This window comes from Mytilus trossulus, unplaced genomic scaffold (assembly GCF_036588685.1).
Source record: "Mytilus trossulus isolate FHL-02 unplaced genomic scaffold, PNRI_Mtr1.1.1.hap1 h1tg000234l__unscaffolded, whole genome shotgun sequence".
NCBI classification, from domain to species: Eukaryota; Metazoa; Mollusca; class Bivalvia; order Mytilida; family Mytilidae; genus Mytilus; species Mytilus trossulus.
Window position 1 is genome coordinate 2,819,064 of NW_026963315.1, and position 23,595 is coordinate 2,842,658.

At 32.7% G+C, this 23,595-nt stretch overlaps 1 protein-coding gene across 1 annotated transcript; it reads left to right on the forward strand.

Moving 5' to 3' along the window:
• The first annotated feature begins 510 nt into the window (after window positions 1-510).
• Window positions 511-23,132, forward strand: LOC134701239 (low-density lipoprotein receptor-related protein 2-like). Its single transcript, XM_063562369.1, has 6 exons — window positions 511-614; window positions 13,292-13,429; window positions 16,006-16,128; window positions 20,647-20,901; window positions 22,096-22,218; window positions 22,996-23,132. The coding sequence occupies exons 1-6, from the start codon at window positions 542-544 to the stop codon at window positions 23,130-23,132; spliced, it is 849 nt and encodes a 282-aa protein (XP_063418439.1). The 5' UTR covers window positions 511-541.
• The last annotated feature ends 463 nt before the right edge of the window (window positions 23,133-23,595 follow it).

Below are 23,595 nucleotides of genomic sequence, written 5' to 3' on the forward strand. Positions count from 1 at the left end.
TATCTGTGTATCACGTCTTCGAAAAATGAATTCTATTGACTTAATATGTTTTTGTTGTGATTTAGTTTTGACCCCTGTGATACCCTACCGGTACAAAATAGAGACTGCAGTGCTTTATTCGTCAATAAACATGTCATCCAATGTAATGAAATTCATAAACCACGCCCTTTTTTTGTCTTTACTGTTATACTCCGTAACAAACCTTGTCAACGCTGTCAAAAACAACTAGCCAAGACTCCTTACATAAAATAACATCCATGACAAATTAAACCCATCAACCTTAGATGACAAATTCATTTTTTTTTACGTTTTACATTTTGGGACTATTCCGAATCTTGCTAAAATAATGTTGTGTCATGATATTTAGAAAATAAGTTGGATAATTCATTTTACATAAAACGGGTCATTATAAAATTTTATTGTTGAACTTTTATGTATACAAAATCTATGTGCGATGCAATTTGTATACATAAATATTTTATAACGATCTGTATGCAATTGTTACGAAGAAAAAATTTTGCATTGTGATAGGACTTTAACCATGCTTTTATTGGACTTAATAGTGGTGAACATTTTCATACTAAGGGCCTATGGAGATCATATAGAAAACCACGGTAAGACTAAAGTAGTTATTAGAACTTGTTTCATATAATGTGTTGAATTGAAGAAACACGAAAAAGTTTAACCCCCCTCCCCTATTTCAGAAATTGAGAATGGTCAAATATAGAGTCTTACTTTATTGGCTAATCTTACATAATTGAGCAAAGAAAGGGTTTGATGAAGGGAGGGGGTTCTTTAGGAAAGGGTTTAATGAAAAGGGGGGGGGGGGGGTCTTTGATAAATTACTTGGATGGACTACCAATTGTAACGTTTTTACTTGTGAAGCCTAAATCTACCGGACCACTTTTCACCAGTAAAACTTGACCTTGTTTTTATGTTAATACGCCTTTGTCCATATACAATTTACTTTCCTTGAATTTGCAATCATAATTTATGGGACGAGCATCATTTCAACCGGCGTATTTCCCAAAAAAGGGGGTATTGACGTAGGAGGGTAGAAGGTGTATTACCCTCTTGATTGAAATAAAAAAAATTCGGGGGCATACAATTGTCAACAAAGAAAAACTCGATACGATCAACGATATTTTTCAACTTATCATGATTAATTTATGGTCTCTTTATTCGAACCCTCTTTCCGCTCCTGATTTCCAAACCGAATCATTTTTTTTTCTGTATCTAAAATGGAATTAAAGTTATCGAATTGGAATCAGATACATGGGCATTTCAGAAATTAAGTCCTTCTTGAGTTAAAAGAAACATCATCCCCCCTTTTTTTGAAATTTCCTTTGATGCTTGGTTTTAATTGCAACCAGTGTACTATATTTTCGGAAACATTTCTGAATGACACCGGACATGTCGGATTTATTTAACTTCTAACACGTGTATGTATATGTACATATGTATATGTAATCTGTCAAGATACGACAACATGTATATAAAATTTTATGTTACATGTATGTAACATATATATTTGCATAATGTACATGTATTTTCTTAGTAATTTTTTTTTATCAAGACTATATATATATCGAGCCGCATCATTTTTCAAATAAAATTGAGAATAGAAATAGGGAATACTAGTATGTCAAAAAGACAACAACTCGACCAAAGAACAGACAACAGCAGAAGGCCACCAATGGTCCTTCAACGCAGCGAGAAAATTCTGAACCCGGATGTGGTCCTCAGCTGGCTCCTAAATGAAATGGTGTACTAGTCGTACATGTAAAGCATGTAAAGAGATAACACATGTATCATGCAGATTGCACATGGATTCCAGGAACATGTGCATTTTGTAATAATTATAATGCATGTTTATATAATGTCTTTCCATTATTCATTTCAAAGGTTAAATACTTTATAAGGGTCTGGATGGGGTTGCGTGATAGAAAATAATGGATAAAGAGTGAATAATGAAAGGGCCAATTACGGTTGCCTATAATTGCTGTCATTCACCCATTTGAACTTTGGTGGATAGGTGTCTCATTGGCAGTCATACTGCATCTCCTTATTTTTCATTAAAAGAAAAAGAATAAAGAGAAAGAGGAAAAGCATGACCGTATAGAAAATTAACACGATAAAGGGGTGCTCAAATATCAAATATGGAGATTAATGAACAGAGTAAAAAAAAGGACATATATAGAAATAGTTATCATAGGTACCAGGATTATGATTTAATACACCAGACGCGCGTTTCGTCTTCATAAGACTCATTAGTGATTCTCATATATAAATAGTATAAAGCCAAAGAAGTACAAAATTAAAGAGCATTGAGGACCCAAAATTCCAAAACGTTGTGACAAATAAATAAAGAATAAAGCAAAGGAACTTCTTCGAGACCCTCCTTCGTGTGATAAAAACTTAAAATTAAATTGTTTCCATTTTAAATTACCACAAAATTTACATGACATTTACAACAGTAAGACATTATGACTGTACATAGTGTTGCAAGGTCGTTTAAGGAGGTAGAACTAGGTTAAGGGAAATAACTCTTAAAATCATCAGTACGTTTGTGTCAACCATTTTCATCAATATATTCTAAGCTTCTATGTTACATAGATTATTTCCAATCTGTTTCAGGTAAATGCTTAAAATACATTGATGATACTTGACTTTTACAAACGCATAACTGATTTAAAGAGTCTACCCCCTTAAGTGGCTGAAATTATGAATTTACATGTGCACCTTACCAAAATCTGCCAGGTATTCATAAGGTATTAAGTTCGTTAAAGTTATTGATTGATTGTAACAGATTGTTTAACTTCCAATGGCAAATATTTCATTTAAGTTCCAGAACGATTCAAAGAAACAATTTAGTTTACTCAATTTATTAATTGACATGTGACCTAACCAAAAATCTGCCAGGCATTCAACAATGTTCAAAGGAAATTTTAAAAGTTCATTCAAGTTCTTGATTTGTGAGTTTCTTGCTTAACATCCAATGTCAAATATTTCATTCAAGTTTCAAGACGATTCAAAGATAAAGACTTAAGTTCATTCAAATTATTAATTGACATGTGACCTTACCAAAAATATGACAGATACTCATAAAGTATTAAGTCTTTTTAATTTATTGATTGATCGTTGATATCGGTTGCCTAAGGTCCAGTGGCAAATATTTCATAGTTCGAAGACATCGTGAACATATCAAAATCAACCAAGTATTTATAAAGTATTAAGTTTATTTGATTTATTGATCAATTGTCATTTGGTTGCTTAACATCCAGTGGCAAATATTTCATTCAAGTTCCTTGACGATTTAAATTCTGAATTGATATGTAACCTTACCAAAATCTGCCAGGCATTCATAAAGTCTTACCAAGTTCATTCAAATTGTTAATTGACATGTGACCATACCATATAAATCTGACAAGAATTGATTTTGGCTTATTAAATTATTGATGGATTCTAATTGGTAGCTTAACATCCAGTGGCAAATATTTATTTCGAGTTCCAAGATGATTTAAACTATTAATGGACTTGTAACCATGCCGTATTATGCAAAGTATTAATAATCTTAATTTTATTCAAATTATTAATTGATATGATACCGAACCAACAATCTGTATTCATAAGTCTTAAGTTCGTTCAAATAATGTATTGTTTGTTAATTGGTTGCTTAACGTCCAGTGGCAAATAGATAATTCAAATGAGTAGGTCCAGTAAGAGCCCTTTTGGACCCCAAAACATAGCAGTTTTAAGAAATTGTTAAAATGTAAACTTTAAGCTATTTATTGGAAAGAAGAATGCTGCTACATAAATATGGGCTGTTTTTGACAATACAATGCACATATATCGGGTACTAACATCATAAAGTCGTGCTAAATTACTGAAATCTTCACAATTTTAGCATTTTAGTTAAATGTTAGACAGTTTTCGTCTTAAATGAAAGTGGCCACTTTTGTTTTCATTCTTAATAATGACATGTAAGTTTAAAGGTTGAGGGTGAACACGGATGCGGTCACTTTCTTTTTTGACAAAAACCATCTGAAAATTAAGTGTTTAAAAGGTGTCCAAAATCTTTCGTCAGATAAACCTGAAATTCGAGGCCAAAATCAGCCCTTACCGGACCTACTCCTTTCAGTACGATTTAAGTCATCAATGGAAATATGACCATAACAGATTTTGCTAGGTGGGGATCAAATATGAAGTTTAGTGAAATTGCTTATTGACACACAAAAATATACCCGGTATTGACAAAGTCTCAAGTTCATTCAAATTATTGATTGAAATGTTACCATTGTTGGTTCTTGGCCAATGGGGGTCGATTTTCTGTGTGATATATTCTAGTAGGACCTCTACAGGCTCTGTATATGAAGCTGGAATTGAAAGATCTTTCTGGAACTTGATTTTAGTTGAAAGTACAGTGAAACTGGATTAAACAGAACCCTGAATAAACCGGAAACCTGTCTAATCCAAACTTGTTCTGAAGACCAATCATATCACATTTTATGCATTGTGAACCTGATGAAACCGAATACCTGCCAAAACCGAACAACATCTCATGTCCAGAAAGGGTTCGGTTTAGTCAGGTTTTACTGTAGTACTTGTCAGCTCTATTCTTGTGAACAGAACGTAGTTTTTCTCATGAATTTATGTATTTTTCAAAGACTGACAATTCTGTCCCCTTAATCCTATTAGAACTACAAAAATGTACGTTCTCTTTCTGTCTATAGATTTTATCATAACACTTCAGCTCTTTAATCGTCTCAATAAGCAAAAAAAACGTGGTCATTGGCAGATCCATGACGAGGTTTCTGGTCGGTCAATGCATTTGAATGGGGACATATAATTGGAACCCCCCTTTGTCCTGGGTTGGGACCCCCTTTTTTTTAAATGGCTGGATCCGCCCCTGGTGGTCCAGTTATAATCAGAACGTGAACTTCAGAACATTATAGATATCAATAAATGATAGAAAGTAAGTTAATTTCAAGGCCATTAAATGAAAGAGATACATTTCCTTAACATACTTGTTAACAAGTTCACACTGTCAAGTTTCGTTGTAATATGTCAACGAATTATATATCTACGCACGTCAACGGACGAGAATCTAACTTGTTTATGGTTTGAAAAGCTACAAACGCCGGAAAGACTGTACATGGATCATCCATGAAGAATTAAAAAAAAATAATAACCGATGTCAACTTCAAACGTGTAACTGGTAGTTTTTTTTCGTCCAACATCTAAAATTACAGAAACGGAATAGATTTTGTTTTTCTTACTCTTTCACATCAGAAGTGTGAAGAGACTAGGTCCGATTGCATCCAAGACACTGATTTTACAATTCAAAAACAAATTCTTTAATAACGATGTCCCGTATTAACAGTTACCCTAAAGACAGATATTTGAAAACCTGTACTCATCCCCTTTCGAAATGAAAATGCAATTTTCACGTAATATGAGCCCGCTTGAGGTGAATATCAAGTGCATTTTTTTATTTGAATTTCACGTGAGATTCGCGTGAGCAAAATTTGCTTGTGTAATAGGGATGTTTCTCTTAGTTAACTTATTATATCCGTTAATTATTTACTATATAAGTTATGAAAAGAAAAGTTGATATTCACATATAGACATTATATAAAAGAAAATGAATTTTTGCGCTCAAGCGCTTTTCTTGATTTCCTTCACTGGGTATGCCGTAACCCCCTGAAATTGTGAGTCAAGGACATCTAAATATTTCCTTCGACAGGACAGTATTTATAATATTTTTATTTAGGCCCAGCTGAAGCCCTTCTACGGCCACGGCATGTTCTCGCGGCGTTAAAAACCCATTGGCGACCCTGAGCTGTGTTCTACTCTTTGGTCGGATACGTTGTTGTCTCTTTGATTCACTCCCAGTTCCCATTCTCTATTCCGGTTCAGAATAGAGAGTAATGACAGTGGCGGATCCAGAACTTTAAAAAAAAAAAAAGGGGGGGGGCGCTGACTGACCAAAAAAATAGGGGGGGGGGGTTTTGCCACTCCAGTCATGCATCATTGATTCCTTATATAATAATAAAAAAAAAACCATCACAAAACGCCTCAATCCCACCTCCCCTTGGATCCGCCTATGAATAGGTTATACCAACAGAAAAGGGAGAGCATAATAAATATTAGAGAACAATCGGTCATAAACATAAAGAGTAGATAATACTGAGGTACTAAAGCATAAATAATATATAGTCTGATAGAATATTGGACCAAAATTATACAGAATACAGTCATGAAGGACTCCCAATTAAGACACTCCTACACTGAGACTATCAAACGTGTTAAAGTATAGTCTCAAACCTATTACAAGTCATACTATTGTTTATTCATGCAGCTGCCAAAAATTGCATATAATAATCCTCTTATTATAATATAGCATATTTCGACACAAATCATTTTGATCCTTGTCCTTTTACATTTAACATTATAAAACTATGTAGATGGGAGCTGCCAAGTGAGATATGTAATTTTGTGTCATATGTCAGTTTTATATAGCCAATGAACCCCATTGGGGATAGGAAAGTGTTTAACCCCGCCACTTTTTTACATACCGGCAATAATTGGTGTGACAATCAGCCTCTGGTAGCATATATATTACGTTGTACGTATAATTTATTTATAGTGTGTTGTACAACAAGAGGTAGGGCCAATGCCCATTGCATTTATTCACAAGCACGGTCAAATGAATTACGCCAGTAATTTTTGGGGCCCATTATAGCTTGCTGTTCGGTTTGAGCGAAGGCTCTGTGTTTACTTGAGCTCAGGCACTTGCCTCAGAAGAAAATACCTTACTTAAACACGTGTGATACAAAGGTATATAAGATTTTTTTCTGAGACAAGTATACCTGGGTGTTGAGGGTCGTATTTTGACCTGTTATGGTTGGCTTTTAATGCATTGTGACTAGGATGGAGAGTTGTCAATTGGTCAAATCCTACTGGAATTTAAAAAAAAATGAATACTCTATATCAAATATTTTTCAACAATTTAGCAAATTTCCATAAACTTCAAATGTTATTCAGAGCTGCATATTGCCATGGAAGGCATTTTGATACATTCTGCACTGACGTTCATCTTTAACCAACATGAATTAACTTGTAAACGAAAAAACAATGTACAATGTATATAGCTTTTCTTCTGACGGAATTGTGGTTCTGGTCAATGATGCCATCATGCAATTTTGGGAAGATACTAAAAGTGTGACAAAATCTTTCAAAATTCGGGTTTTAAGATATCCTCACTCTAAGTTTTATATAATACTGGTATTCTGCTTAGAAATAACCAACGATATTGTAAGAACCTCAAAGTCGACACTTGGATGGAGATGAGATGTTGTAAATCTACGTAGATTTAATTTTTCTTTGAAATGACCCTAGTGTGAAATGAACTCTAGGATTAATTGGTCAGAAGGTTTCATTCGGTCATTTTTGTTACTGCCATCTTATTTTGGTTTCATCGCACTTTTCATTCGAATTAAAGTTGATCTTTACTTCAACACGCCTCCTTCTCTTTCAATCACCCCGTCAACACCAATTTGACTTTTCTTGGTTCTATTAATTCTATAATGTCCTACTGTCCTGGGCTCCTCCATGACAACTATAGTAATTCCTTTCGAATTCAATATATTTGCCACTGGACTAGAAAACGGTAATTTTTCTAGCATTGATTAGTCACCGCTGGACGTTATGTAATTAGTTCTCCTTATATAAAACAAAATTCATAAAACATAATTTCCCTTTCTTTGCATCTGTAAATATTTCTCAGAATTTAAAATACTATTAAAACTATAATTTATACACAAAATTATTAATTTTGACATAAACAACTTTCACTGAAGATGAGAATTGAGTGACATTATTCACGTGTTTATAAAGCATGAAACAGGATCGTCCATCATCTACAAATATATTATATCACAAGACTTTTGTTGTATAAAAGAAGAAAAATGAACAAAAACAAAATAAAAAATAAACAAGATTAAATAGCCTTGAACGTATCATACATTTATATAAGTCATAATTTTATGTATTTTACAATAAAATTTCCCTTTTTATACAAATGTGGTTAATAAAAGAAATAGCTTGATTAAACTTGGAGATGAGATGAAGTGAAAGTAAAAACACCAATCGAAATCATATGGCCTTCAACTAAGGTCATTCACTACAAATGTTGGCAGAATTAATTGTAAAACATTTTTTTGCTATCGTTTTTCAACTTTTATGCCCAAATCATCATTGTATTTTGTCCCGTTTCGTTTTGAGCAATGTGTTTATACTATTAAGAATCACAACGATACAAGAAGTAATTCAGTTGTTTAACATTTACAGACGGTGCATTAAAAAAAATAGGTGTAATGTTTCTATGGGCAGACGGTCCTGATGCTTTTGCCTCGCAGTCAGTAAGATATATAGTTATTCTAATCCGGCTGTAGGGGTACAGTGGCATCGCGACAGCGCGCACGGTGAAAGTTATTGGTTTAAATCTTATACATCCGAAGTAGAAGACAGAAATGATTCCACCTACCACTATAGCATAGCTACCTTATTTTCTAAAATTTTCATCCGTCATATGTTCGTAGTCATTTTCATGGTTGCATTCGGCTTACTTGTAAAGTTCGTTTGTTAAGTGAATATCTCACTTCTTATGAGTATTAATAAACTGTTTTTGTTATATTGTCTTGCAAGTTATTATTTCATAGATCAGCTGAGCAAAGTTCGAACACAATACGCAAAAGTCAAACTACATTTAATTTATGATATGATTGAATATTGTATTTGTCAGTCTGGCAGAATTGAAGACATATGACATTGATCTTGTTTTCATGGATTATTAATAGTGTTATAATCTTTATTTGATATCTGAAGTAAAAAACTATAAACTATAAAGTAACATAAAAGTAATTTAGTTAATGATGATCAATGAAACAGGTTAGACATTTCAGGATGAGTACTCTTGCGTATTGTTTTCATAAGTTAGAAAGCATTCGGAAACTTGAAAACTGAACGACCTGATTTCAAGGCTTAACACAATGTCTGCTTTTGTTAATGATCGTAGACTGGTTAAAAACCTGACAAATATTGCAAATGTCCATGCTTAACATAATAAGTTACATACGATATTTAAATTTTTAGGAATAATACATATTGATGTCAAAATTGCTTTGACAATAAAGCCACTAATACAGTCCAGTCAAAAAATGGTTTAACCTCAAACTAATTTTAACTGAAAATTCTTTTGTTCTAATCTATAGCCCAAACATACACAGAAAAGTTCGAGTTGCTTGTTATACTCTCCTAAAGTTGGCTAAAATATCAAGAATCAATACAATATAGAAGTGGTTAAGTTTCAATTTTTATTGACATTTCGGCCTTTTTTGCAGAGTCATCTCCCATTTCAATGCAGAACTCCATAGGAATGTTAAAATCGCAATTTACTGATAAGTCTTCCTCGAGTAAGATTTTGTTGGACTTTTTTCTGTGTATATTTAAAGTAAAATTCTAAAAGATTAAAACTTAAAAATATTCTGTTGCAATTACTTTAAGATTAGGGTCAAATTAATGCTAGATTGACTGGACTTATTTATACTGAAAGAATGCACCCATTAAACAAAGATGAATCTTCCCGAACCCCATCACCAAAACTGTACATGGATTTCACAAACTGTGACTTCACTAAACGTGACACAGTTTAGACGGCATCCTTGATATACAACTTAATTAACATTTGTTACATCATAATGCATATAATATTATATACAAATGTATATATATAAATGTACATAAAAATGATTAACTATCATATTAACCCTAATAAAGTATACTGTTTAAACTTTGACTTCGAAATTTTGCGTGTATTCCGGCATTTGGAGTTTACAAACCCCAAGTATGATTTGCTATGGGGTTTGGGGTGGTCCAAACTTAGGACGCAAGATAACAATATTCAATTTTTCCTGTCATTTTAATTGTGTGGTTGTCAAAATAATTCATTGTACTTCAGTGAATGAAAGTTGTTTTTAACAAACACATGTTGACACGTTAACGTTGTTGTTTCTTTAGTTAGACACCTGTGCATCAAGGAGGGTCTGTGTGGGGTCCTTCATTTCTTTATTTTAAACTCTCTCTCTGTCTCTCTCTCTACATGAGTGCCAATGATTCAAGTCACAATTTGTAAAATAAAAGCCATTACAGATCAAAGTACATTCTTCAACACGGAGCCTTGGTACCGAACAGCAAGCTACAAATTTAAGTCCTCAAAAGGGCCCAAAACGACTAGTGTAAAACCATTCAAATCTATAGATTGTTTTTTTGTATTCTTTATTTTTTCAACTTATTACTTTTATATTTCAGCACCCTATTAGTCTGTACTCTTTTAAGCCGTGATTTTTTGCCCTTTTTTTCTCTCTTTTCTATATTTTCGCTGGAGCTTACATATGTATTTAAGGGACTTGACACTACTATATTGTTTTTGAATTATGGCTTAAAAGCCTATCAGATTCATTTCCTATTAAATATACTGTTCCAAGATTTTTGGGTCCATTTTTATTATCTCTATGATTCCGTGATCCCATCCATACCTTCATTTATCATTCTATAATATTACAGACGTTAATAAACTTAATTAACATGTTAAATTCTTTAGTATGAAGATTCCATTCTCATTAATGAAATAACAAGGTGCCAAATAAAAATGTACCAACAAACAGTAATATAATTGATAGACGGACATATCATCGGCATAAATATCATGTCTCTCAGTCTGTAACAAGCTAGCTTAATCAGAGACATATATATACGTGTCTCTAGCTAAACAGGCTATTTGACGTATAGAGAAAAATTGACCAAGGCTACACTTAAAAATATTTTGGTTTGCCCAAACCCTACCCCGAAGGTTGAGACAGTGAGTAGGTAGGTAGGCATTTTCTTCTCAGTTTTTTTTCGAAAAAAGAAATTGAAGTATCAGATGTTTATTAGTCTTCATGCATATTTGATTAAAAAAAACCTTCTTCAAATCAAGGACAATAAAAGAATTTGAGTAGGCAGCTTTTTTCTGGGTAGGTAGCGTTTGGGCAAACAAACCTATTATTTATTATGGCCCAATTCTGTAGAAAATGTGGCCCAAACTTGGAAAAGCCACATTTTCTACAGAGTTGGTAATTTTTTCTCTATACGTCAAATCCCTCTTAAACCGTGTATTAGCTTTGCCCTGTTAGCTGCTGCATGATAGAGAATATAAGAAATATATTATAAAACAATATGAAGGGGGGAATAATTTTCCGAATATCGTGCATTACCGTTCCGACGTTGATGAGGAAAGTAATTATGGTTATGGCGGGAAAACCCAAAGAAAAACAATGAAAAATCTATTTCATCACCTCGATCATCAATAGAACTTTTAAATACACAATTCTATTTAAAATATAACAATGGGACTGTTTTGTTTATTATAGGCTCATGCGTTTAATTCCATATATATTTGTAACCCGCCCCTTTTTATCCTGGTTTGGAACCCCCTTCACTGGATCTGCCCCTGCTAATGAAAGAAGGGTAAGAGTTTCATATGGCACACAAACCATACTTAAAGATCATGCTAATGAATTACAGTTTATTCCGTGGGGGTGCCATATACATTGTATGGAACTCATTTGAGTAATCATTTCATAGTGATACAAACTAAATTTTCTAAGAATAGGTCTTTTAACATGGCACAAATTTATGGAAAATGGAACAACTTCTCCCGAAGAACTATATTTTTATTATGGGTTTTAAAAAAGTTAGTCTAAGCCTTGAAAAAAGTTAAATTTTCTGAATTTTTATAGGCTTGTATCTTTTCAGTAAATTAAGATAAGGATACTCACCTTTTTAAAAAGTTGCTGTATTTTTCATGAATATGAGCCATTTAAAGGCATTTTAAGAAAAAAAGACTCGGTTAAGTTAATTTTGTTTTTAGCACTACCAAATGATTACTCAAATGAGGGATTGTTACTCATTAAATGATTTGGGGAACAGTTCCACATTTGGTGGGTTGTCCACAATCTGTGGAAATCTTTCTGAAAGTAAGTCTCTGTGAATGTGTGACAATTAGATTATAGACACTTTTTTGCGTGTCAGATAGGTATTTGCTGTCTACCCTAATACCATAACCTGTGATAGTCTAGTCTAACAGTACAACACAAGAATAAACTATTAACATCAGTTGAAAAAGTCTTTAATGGTATGTTCAGATTGATTCAATAGAGATACATCTAACTATAACAGGACGTGGCTTGGTACATGTACTTGTACTCCCAAAAACTAAAGACATGAAGTACAGATCTGAAAGTACTTGCAATTACAGACATGATAGACAGCTTGTTCAAAGCCAATAACAACTATTGAAAAAAAATCAAGCATCTAAGACTAAGTTAACCATCAGTACATTACAGACATACAAAGAATTCAGTGAAAAGATGTCATAAACAGTCAGAGAAAAACATAACCCTGTGCAATGTGAAAGATACAAGTATTGAACCATATAACAAACGACAAACATTGAATAACAGGTCCCATACATGTATGAGGGAGGATAGGACCTTTATCTGGACTCCGGGATCGGGTGTTTTTAAGCTCAGGATTTCCGGATTGACTCTTTCAGGATCTGGGATTTCTATTTTTTGAATTTCGCTACCTCAGGATTTTGTGTTTTTGAGCCCGGGATTTCGGGATGAGGTGTTTTTTTAGAACCGGGATTTCAGGATCAGGATCCCTCCTACCCCCTCACATGTATATACATGTATGTATTAATAAATGTAAAAAGACATGCACACAGGACTTGGTTTGCATGCATTGGTACAATTTTCCTAAATTTTGTAATCTCGAGAATGAAACTTGCTTCATTTTCATCTTTCATTGCATTAGGCCATGTAGAATGTGAAACCTGAGAATGTATTGTAACATTTTAAACATGGGCAATATAGGAAAGGTGTACTGACATAATTAACAGCGACTGGTGATGTTGAATCTAAACCGTCAGTTAAATCTGAACCGCTGTTTAAATCTGAACCGCCGGTTAACTCAGTCGCCGGTTTACTCAATCGCTGGTTACCATATCTGTATAAATAGGGTGCAAACATTAATCCGACATTCTGCCTCTGATGAAGGTCCTTTTTGGACCGAAACCAGTCAGGCTATAAAACATTACCAGGTGCTGTTAATTATGTGTATTGGTATACTATATTTTTATGCTTTTAAAATTTTAAACATACAATAATTAAATGTATTTTTATTTCAGCAATAGGATGTAAAACTTCATGTACCAATGAACAATTCCAATGTAAAAATTGTCGCTGTATCTCAAAGTCATTGACCTGTGACTCTAAAAACGATTGTGGAGATAATTCAGATGAAAACCAACTTGAGCTGCATTGCGGTATGTATTTAATTTATATCCAGTGTGTTCCAAGTTCTGTCTGCCCGACAAAATATCAGACAAAAAATCATTGGGTCATGCAGTCTGACAAAATTATTTAGATTTTTTCAGTTGAAAATATTAAATTTCCTTTTCAGACCAACAAATCCTTAAACTGTTTAAATTTACTACGACTGTTTGTCTGATCTACAGAAAAATGTAGAATTTTGTAGATCTTTCATAATAAAAAAAGATGTGATACAATGGGGTATAATACACCTAATCGCTATTTATTCCATTCCGGATAAGTTCTAAAATTACACAACTTTTTCATCCAGTTGAAGCTATCTCAGGGACCCTGTTTAAATAATTCACCATGCATGATACTTTTTAATGAGACCTGTTTAAACTACCGTAAATACTTCAGACAAAATATTTTTTTACTTCAATTTTAATTTCGAAAAAAGTGGATCATACTATGTCAAAGTTTCTTGATGATCACTTTCTAAAGTTTTTTCTCCCTCAGCTCACTACTGATGACCTCCATTTTTCTGCCGGTGACCTAAATAGGAAGTTGTATAAATGACTGTTTTTCCCGGAATGGGCTAAATGGTGATAAGGTGTATTTAAATGAAGTCCTTTGCATTTCATGGATTCAGCGATGCAGATGGACCTAAAATTTGACATTGCTTACTTGTTTTGTGACAATATTACTGTATATGAGGGTCTGTATACATGGTATAGGGTTTGCACAAATACGAATAATGGGGAAGTGATGGGCCAAAAAAATGAGGTAACCCACTTACATGTACATCACAAGGTCACATTACAAGGTTGTCAGGTCCCCAGGTTACTTTAAAATGAATCAAAACATTCCCAAAAATGGTATTAAACATTTATAAAGGTAATATTAATAGTCCCTTATTTTATAACAAGATATCAGGTAGCAAGGTTGACTGCAAAACAAACAAGTTTACAGGTCACCCAACAGGCACAGCTAGCCAAAATTGCAAGAATAAATACTTTTTGATTATTTAACTGTAACTAATTATAATGCAGCTTTAAATTCCAAAAACATAGACCATTGCCAGATTAGATATTATTTGAGTTCTTAGATGACACAAAGTTATCCTTGAAAGAAAGACTAACAGATTTATGTGATTTCATGTTAAGAATTACCTTGTACATATTGTATTAGAGTGATTAATTAAAGGCATATGATACTTCAAAAGATGATGATATTTTATATACTTCAAAGGCTATCTGTAAGTACATGTATTACCATAAAAACACATGTACATAAAGTTTTTTTGACAAGAAATCTTTAATTTTATATGAATTGTCAGAACATTTTTATGTGCTGCTATTGAATTATATAGCCTACTTCACTGTACTCTTAGACAACTTTTCCGTATGAAAAAAATCTGCAATATTGTGCATGAAAAAACTTTGATGGAAGTAAAGTAAAAATCAGGGAAGAAAGATAGTATAAACCAAGTTCTGGATTTTTTTTTTATTTATATGTATATACACTGTACATTTTAAAAGTTGAATGAAAAAGTTCAATTTTCAAATGGAAATACAATTAAACATTGGTTTTTCATTTTACCTAATCATACAAATGTCACCATGATTCTGTGTTGATTGTTAATCAAGGTCATGTTGGTAAATCCTGGTTCAAAACCCTGAAGATAATAAACATTTATTGTTTTGCAATCAACAATCATCAAATAAATGAAATTTTGTCAATTATAAGTTGTGGGTTCATTAACGTCACAAAATGTACATGTGCACAGAGAATTTAATTGGCATACAAGACAAGACAAGACAATATTTTATTTGGGTCTCACATCTTATAAAACATTTACATAGTATTACAACTTTCAATATAAAACAAGAGCCACTGACACTAAAAAGAGTTATGAGAGACTATACAAAAAATAAAAAAAAAATAAAAAAATACATTCATGACATTGGTTCATTAGTTTGCTCAACTTTGTAATCACTAGAAACTTGTTTCATTTGACTGTCATCCTTTCTTACATGTCTGATGTGACAATGCATCTTTTCAGAATTTAGTTTAAACATATTTATTTATAGTGGATTGGGAAACAAGTTTTGCAACTTATATTAATCCCTTTCCACTTTGGGGGTGCGAGTGCTGCCTTGTAGTGGCATTAGCCTTCTCTTTTTTGAAATCTACAAGGGTGTCTTTAACATGCAAGAGATATGGCTCTCTCTTAACACGGGTCAGCCATTTATCGTGCCCTTCCAACAGACTATCATCGTTTCCTCAAGACCATACTCGCAAATGGTGTCAAAGGAGAGCCAAAAAGTCAGTTCCTGAAATTTTCATCCCAGACGGGAACCGAACCAGGAACCTTTGTGTTAGTAGTACAATGCACTTACCACTTCACCGTGGCTCTCTTTCAGAATTTGTCATTGATTCAATTTTGATTTTGTTGGACCTCATTAGATAATCACAGCATTTTGGTTTACTTTTTATGAAAATTTTATCCAGAATGCATAAGATTCTTAAAAGGAAAGTTGAGGATGTATTATACCATGTTATGATCTTTGAATGTTTTTATTTCTAGGCTGTAAATTTCCATGTGCTGATGAGCAGTTCCAATGTAATAATTGTCGGTGTATCGCAAAGTCTTGGACATGTGACCACAAAAACGATTGTGGAGATAATTCGGATGAATATGCACATTGCTGTATGTATTTAATTGGTCTGCTACTCATTTAATAAAAATATACCTTAGGAGGGAAAAATGGTTGTTAATATAAAAATGAAGGTGTGGTATGATTTCCAATGAGACAACTATCCACAAAAGACCAAAATGACACAAACATTAACAATTATAGGTCACCGTACGGCCTTCAACAATGAGCAAAGCCCATACCGCATATAGTTAGCTATAAAAGGCCCTGATAAGTTAGTCATGATCATTGCAGTACAACTAGCTCCCACTATTGTTATATTTATTACTGGAAAGAGTCCCTGTTGTATAAGAAAATGAAGCATCTGTCATATATCTTTGTGTAGATATTCAATAATAAAAAAAATCTATTAAAAATAAATTATATTCCAAATGTATTCAGAGATTAAAAAATGGGATACAGAAATAATGAAAAGTACATACAAAAACATGAGCCATGAAAGTCACCAAATTGTACTTGTAACAAATAACATATTTGGTTATAAAAATTAAGTAAAATTAAGTAATGCATTAAAATGATTTATTTGTGAATATAAAGTAGGTAAAAATTATGAGAGCACAAAGGAAAAAAGTAAAATTACAATTATAGTATTACTATAATATATCATTTAAAACAACATTTTTTTAACAAAAGATTGTTGTCATTTTTCAACCAATTTTCATATGTTTATCCTGTTTAAAAACAGATAACATGAGTTCTAAGAATTTGTTTTCCCATGTAGTTAAATTAGTTAAATAATGGAAAGCTTGTCCAAAATGTTTCTAACACAATGAAGTCTATGATTAACATTCACATTAAAATTAATCTTGATACATGAAATTTGTGGAGAGATATAAATTAAAACATTGGGCCTTTCTAAAAAACATCCCTAAAATAGAAATTCACCACTTCAATACATAAATGTTTATAATTTTTAATACATTTAATAATGTATGTTAAAACTGCAGGAAAAGTTTATTACATAAATTGGAATCATTAAGACTAAGGTGTTGAAATAAAATAAAAAAATCTCAATCAATTCTATACAAAAAGTGTACAACTTAAATGTATTCACAATGTATATATAAATTATCAATGATTTCTGTTTAAATCTTTAGGAAAAGTTGATTACCCCTAATTGGTACTTTTATAACTTCTTCTAAATCAGTTTAAATGCAAAACTTCAATTTGTGTATAAATGACTCTGAAGTTTCACGAATCTGTGTTGAAAATTCTAGGATTAGATTTCACAAAAATGTGTACATGTAAATATAAAATAAAGACAACTCTCTGCAAAAGACTTAATGACTTAAAAATTAAAGACTATAGACTCCATAAAGGCCTTTAACAACGAGCAAATCCAATTATGCATAGTCAGCTATAAAAGAAACCAAAATTACAATGTAAGACAACTCAAACGAAAACTAATGCATAATTTATGTACAAAAGAGGAACAAAAAATAGATATCATATATATAAACAAGCGTCAACTACTGTACAGGAACATCCAATTTGTTTGGTTCATAACTTGCTTACTCTGGATTCATTTAATTTCGTGTGCACCAATTTTCACGGATGAAGGAAAACTAGCATTTTAATTTCGTGGTTTAGCCAAAATCTGAATTCAGGCTTTTAGAAAATTTGTCATTTTTAAACGACATCAAAATTTGAAAATTTTTTCGTCGTATATTGCTATCATGTTGGCGTCGTCGTCGTCGTCGTCGTCGTCGTCGTCCGAATACTTTTAGTTTTGCACTCTAACTTTAGTAAAAGTGAATAGAAATCTATGAAATTTTAACACAAGGTTTATGACCACAAAAGGAAGGTTATTATTGATTTTGGGAGTTTTGGTCCCAACATTTTAGGAATTAGGGGCCAAAAAGGGCCCAAATAAGCATTTTCTTGGTTTTCGCACTATAACTTTAGTTTGAGATTAATAGAAATCTATGAAATTTTTACACAAGGTTTATGACCACAAAAGAAAGGTTGGGATTGATTTCGGGAGTTTTGGTTTCAACAGTTTAGGAATTAGGGGCCAAAAAAGGACTCAAATAAGCATTATTCTTGGTTTTCGCACAATAACTTTAGTATAAGTAAATAGAAATCTATGAAATTTAAACACAAGATTTATGACCATGTAAGGAAGGTTGGTATTGATTTTGAGAGTTTTGGTCCCAATAGAATAAGGGGCCCAAAGGGTCCAAAATTAAACTTTGTTTGATTTCATCAAAATTGAATAATTGGGGTTCTTTGATATGCCGAATCTAACTGTGTATGTAGATTCTTAACTTTTGGTCCCGTTTTCAAATTGGTCTACATTAAGGTCCAAAGGGTCCAAAATTAAACTTAGTTTGATTTTGACAAAAAATGAATCGGTTTGGTTCCTTGATATGCTGAATCTAAAAATGTATTTGGTCGAAATCGGGGTCCAAAATTAAACTTTGTTTGATTTCATCAAAAATTGAATAAATGGGGTTTTTATCTCACCTGGCCCAAAGGGCCAAGTGAGCTTATGCCATCACTTGGCGTCCGTCGTCGTCCGTCATTATGTCGTCGTAAACTATTTCAAGAATCTTCTCCTCTGAAACTACTGGGCCAAATACTTCCAAACTTTAACTGAATGTTCCTTAGGGTATCTAGTTTATAAATTGTATCCGAAGTTTTGATCTATCAACAAACATGGTTGCCATTGCTAAAAAAAGAACATAGGGGTAAAATGCAGTTTTTGGCTTATAACTCAAAAACCAAAGCATTTAGAGCAAATCTGACATGAGGTTATAATGTTTATGAGGTCAAGATCTATCTGCCCTGAAATTTTCAGATGAATCAGACATTCTGTTGTTGGGTTGCTGCCCCTGAATTGATAATTTTAAGGAAATTTTGCTGTTTTTGGTTATTATCTTGAATATTATTATAGATAGAGATAAACTGTAAACAGCAATAATGTTCAGCAAAGTAAGATCTACAAATAAGTCAATATGACCAAAATTGTCAATTGACCCCTTAAGGAGTAATTGCCCTTTAAAGACTTTTTTCACAATTTGTTCATCATGTTGACTTACTTTAAAAAATCTTCTCCTTTGAAACTGCTGTATCAATTTCAGCTAAACTTAGGCTAAATGAGTTTCAGAGTATCTAGTATAAATTTTATTTCCTTGTATGTAAAGAAACATAGCTCCTATTGTTAAAATAGAACATAGGAGAAAATGATTTTTTTTTGCTTGTGAAGAAAAAAGGTCGATCCAAAGAACATTTAAATGAATTGAAAAGCCAAAATAATCATTGATGAGAGATTTAACCAAAAGAATTAAGGTGAGCGATTCAGGCTCTTGAGAGCCTCTGGTTTGATATGCCAAATCTAACTGTGTATGTAGATTCTTCATTTTTGGTCCTGTTTTCAAATTGATCTTCATTAAAGTCCAAAGGGTCCAAAATTAAACTTAGTTTGATTTTACCAAAAATTGAAATCTTGGGGTTATTTGATATGTTGAATCCAAACAAAAAGTCATGTACTTAGATTTTTGATTATGGGCCCAGTTTTCAAGTTTGTCCAAATCAGAATCTAAAATTATTATATTAAGTATTGTGCAATAGCAAGTCTTTTCAATTGCACAGTATTGCGCAATGGCAAGAATATCTAATTGCACTATATTGTGAAATAGCAATTTTTTTTTAATTAGAGTTATCTTTCTTTGTCCAGAATAGTAAGCAAGAAATATCTAATTGCACAATATTGTGCAATAGCAAGATTTTTTTTTAATTGGAGTTATCTTTCTTTGTCAACTTAAATTTTTGTTATATACAATATACAATGTATATTCACTTTTTACTACCAACTGATAAATTAAAATAATCTTTACCAGTCAGTGATAACAAGCAGTTTTTTTTACATCTTAATATTTTATGATGTATTTAAATGAGTAGTTATTGTTGCAAACTCCATTAGAAATTTTAATTGAGATTAGTTTTGGAATAAGGGAAAGGGGGATGTGATTAAAAAAATTGGGTTCAATTTTTCTCAGTTGAAATTTCATAAATAAAAAGAAAATTTCTTCAAACATTTTTTTGAGATGATTAATATTCAACAGCAAAGTGAATTGCTCTAAGAGAAAACAAAAAATTTAAGTTCATTAGAACACATTCATTCTGTGTCAGAAACCTATGCTGTGTCAACTATTTAATCACAATCCAAATTTAGAGCTGAATCCAGCTTGAATGTTGTGTCCATACTTGCCCCAACCGTTCAGGGTTCAACCTCTGCAGTCGTATAAAGCCAGGCCCTGCGGAGCATCTGGTTTAGAATATCATGGTTCACCTTTAGCCACTGCATTCAGCAAAATTGGTATCCAAAGAATAATAATGAATCCACAGTATTTCTTAATATTACAGGAAAATGAAACACCCTAAATTTTCTGCAGAAAACTCACTTTCTGTTGCAAAAATCACATCAAATATATATATTCATTACATGTAAGTGGTGTACCTACATAATTAATATTGATATTTCCTTTTGAATTTTCTTTTTTCTACAGCTTACCCAGTTTGTAGCGGAAACCAGTTCACATGTGCCAATAAACAGTGTATACCACAAAAGTGGGTGTGCGATGGCAATAACGATTGTAATGATAACTCTGATGAAGCAGGCTGTGGTAAGGTTGGGAGAGACGGGGTAAATAGGGGGAATGATTGTAATGATAACTCTGATGAAGCAGGCTGTGGTAAGGTTGGAAGAGACGGGGTAAATAGGGGGAATGATTGTAATGATAACTCTGATGAAGCAGACTGTGGTAAGGTTGGAAGAGAGGGGTTAGGGGGAATGCTTGTAATGATAACTCTGATGAAGCAGACTGTGGTAAGGTTGGAAGAGAGGGGTTAGGGGGAATGCTTGTAATGATAACTCTGATGAAGCAAGCTGTGGTAAGGTTGGAAAAAAAAGTAAAAACACAAAAATACTGAACACTGAGGAAAATTCAAAAAGGAAAGTCCAAAATCAAAAGGCAAAAATCAAGTTCAAACACATCAAACAAATGGATAACAACTGTCACATTCCTGACTTGGTACAGGCATTTTCTAATGTAGAAAATGGTGGATTGAACCTGGTTTTATAGTTAGCTAAACCTCTCAATTGTATGACAGTCGCATTATTTTCCATTACATTGTCAACGATGCATGAACAAAACAAACATACTCAAAGAGTAAAAATGTCAAAAATAGGGGTACAGCAGTCAATATTGTGTTATCATCTTAATCACTGTAAAAACAACAAATGTAACGAAGAAGCACAAAAAGGCATACATCAAATTTAACATACTCATTTTGCTTATCTTATACGACTATATTTATCTATGTAAAGTCTACCCGTAAAGGATGGAAGAGAGGGGTTAGGGGGAATGGTATTTGTGGATAGTTGGGGATAGACCGGGTTTTTTTAATTGATGAGTGAACATGCATAAAAAGTCAGGATGTATTGATTTGGATTTGATAAATACTTATTTACATATTTTATTATCAGGAATGGCGCCTCTGCTTTTCCAGTCCCATATCCAATCCAGATTAGCTAATTAACAGAAAGCTCACAATTGATATAGGAAGATGTGGTGTGAGTGCCAATGAGACAACTCTCCATCCATATAACAATTAAAAAAAAGTAAACCATTATAGGTCAATGTACTGCCTTCAACACAGAGCCTTGGCTCACACCGAACTACAAGCTATAAGGGTCCCAAAAATTACTAGTGTAAAACCATTCAAACGGGAAAACCAACGGTCTAATCTACATAAAAAAACGAGAAATACGTATAAATTACATAAACAAACGACAACTACTGTATATCAGATTTCCTGACTTAGGACAGGTGCAAACATTTGCAGCAGGATTAAACGTTTTAATGGATCCAAACCTTTTCCCTTTTTCTGAAACAAAGAATACAATTGTGAATCTTATGTTTGTAATTAATCAATCTGAGATATTTTATTTACAGATAATTATGAATGTGAACCAAATGAATGGTCCTGTCCGTCGACAGGCAAATGTATTTCTGCACAACAAGTCTGTGATCAAGTAAAAGACTGCAGACTTGGAGAAGACGAAGAGAAAACTTGCAGTATGTATTAAGAAATTAATGGCGAAAGAAGTTTGTACATTGTAGCAATTATAGTATGCATCAATGCTTGTTAATTGATATATTCTTCATGTTATATATATAAACATAAGGAGATGGCATACTATTGCCAATGAGACAACTATTCACCAAAATTCGAATGAATAGGATGTTAGCAATTAAACCCATATTGTGTAACAATTTACCCAAAAAACAATAAGACAGACATAGACCAAGGACAACCAATTATTTAAAGCCTGACTTGGGACAGAAAATTAATGAATGTGGCAGGGTTTAACGTGTTTGTAAACACTCAACCCTCCCATAACCTGGGACAGTAATGTAACTGCAGGGGATGATCAATGACACCCACCTTAAGAGAGAGACATATAAAAGACACCCTTATAGAATTTCGAGAAAGAGCAGGGGAATGCCACTACAAAGCAGCACTCGCACATGAAAGTGGAAAGGGATTAATATAAGTTGCAAAACTTGTTTCCCAATCCACTATAAACAAATAATGTTTAAACTAACTGCACATAATAAGAGCAAACCAAAGATCAGTTTTAATGGTTCTACTCAAAAGATTGATACAAAGCACAAAATCAACTGTTACATATTAAAAACAATAGACTCAAAGCACTGAACAGTTACTATAGCTAGTTCAAACTTCAGTACAATATTTAACTTATTGCTTGCAAACAAATCATGACATAGACCTGCTTAAATTGATTACCAAGAAATAAATTGTGTTGCTGTATTTTCTGTCTTTCTTTTCAGGTAGAACTTCTTGTACAACATTGAATTGTGAACATGAGTGTTACCCTTCTCCATTGGGAGGAAGTTGTTACTGTAAACCAGGCTATGTTATTAACAAAAAAGACAATCGTACTTGTATAGGTATGGCAAAAATCTGATGAAGGTTTTATGTTTATGCTAAACATGGTTACTCTATGCACAGTCTGTGCCAAACTGTTTTATGGTTAGTCTGACCGAAACAGAAATTTGAACATTTCTACTATTTATTCAACTAAAAAAACTTAAAATTTCTGTCTCTCCGAATGATTTTTTGTCTGACATTTTGTCTGTCAGACAGAGTTTGGGAAACATTGCAAGCACCCTCTTATTCCACCTTTTACTCAATTTGTTATATTGGAAATTTTTCTAGCTGATATTCAATTAGAATTTAAAAAAAAAATGGAACTCAAATATAGAGAAGGTAAACATGGTCAAGTTGTAGGGGCTAAAAAAGTTCAATGTAGGTGCATGATTTACAATTTTTTGCATATCATATACCTGTTTATTCTTAAATTAAAGGATATATGAAGCTTAATGCTATCTGTAAAAACTTTAACCATATTTTCCTTATAAATAAACTTA

Bases quoted from the DNA above. Each gene is read 5' to 3' on its own strand.
- LOC134701239 (XM_063562369.1), top strand. From the start codon at position 542: ATGCTTTTATTGGACTTAATAGTGGTGAACATTTTCATACTAAGGGCC. The intron at 16,129-20,646 runs GTATGTATTTAA...TTTTTTCTACAG, and splicing joins GGATGAATATGCACATTGCT to CTTACCCAGTTTGTAGCGGA. The intron at 22,219-22,995 runs GTATGTATTAAG...CTTTCTTTTCAG, and splicing joins AGACGAAGAGAAAACTTGCA to GTAGAACTTCTTGTACAACA.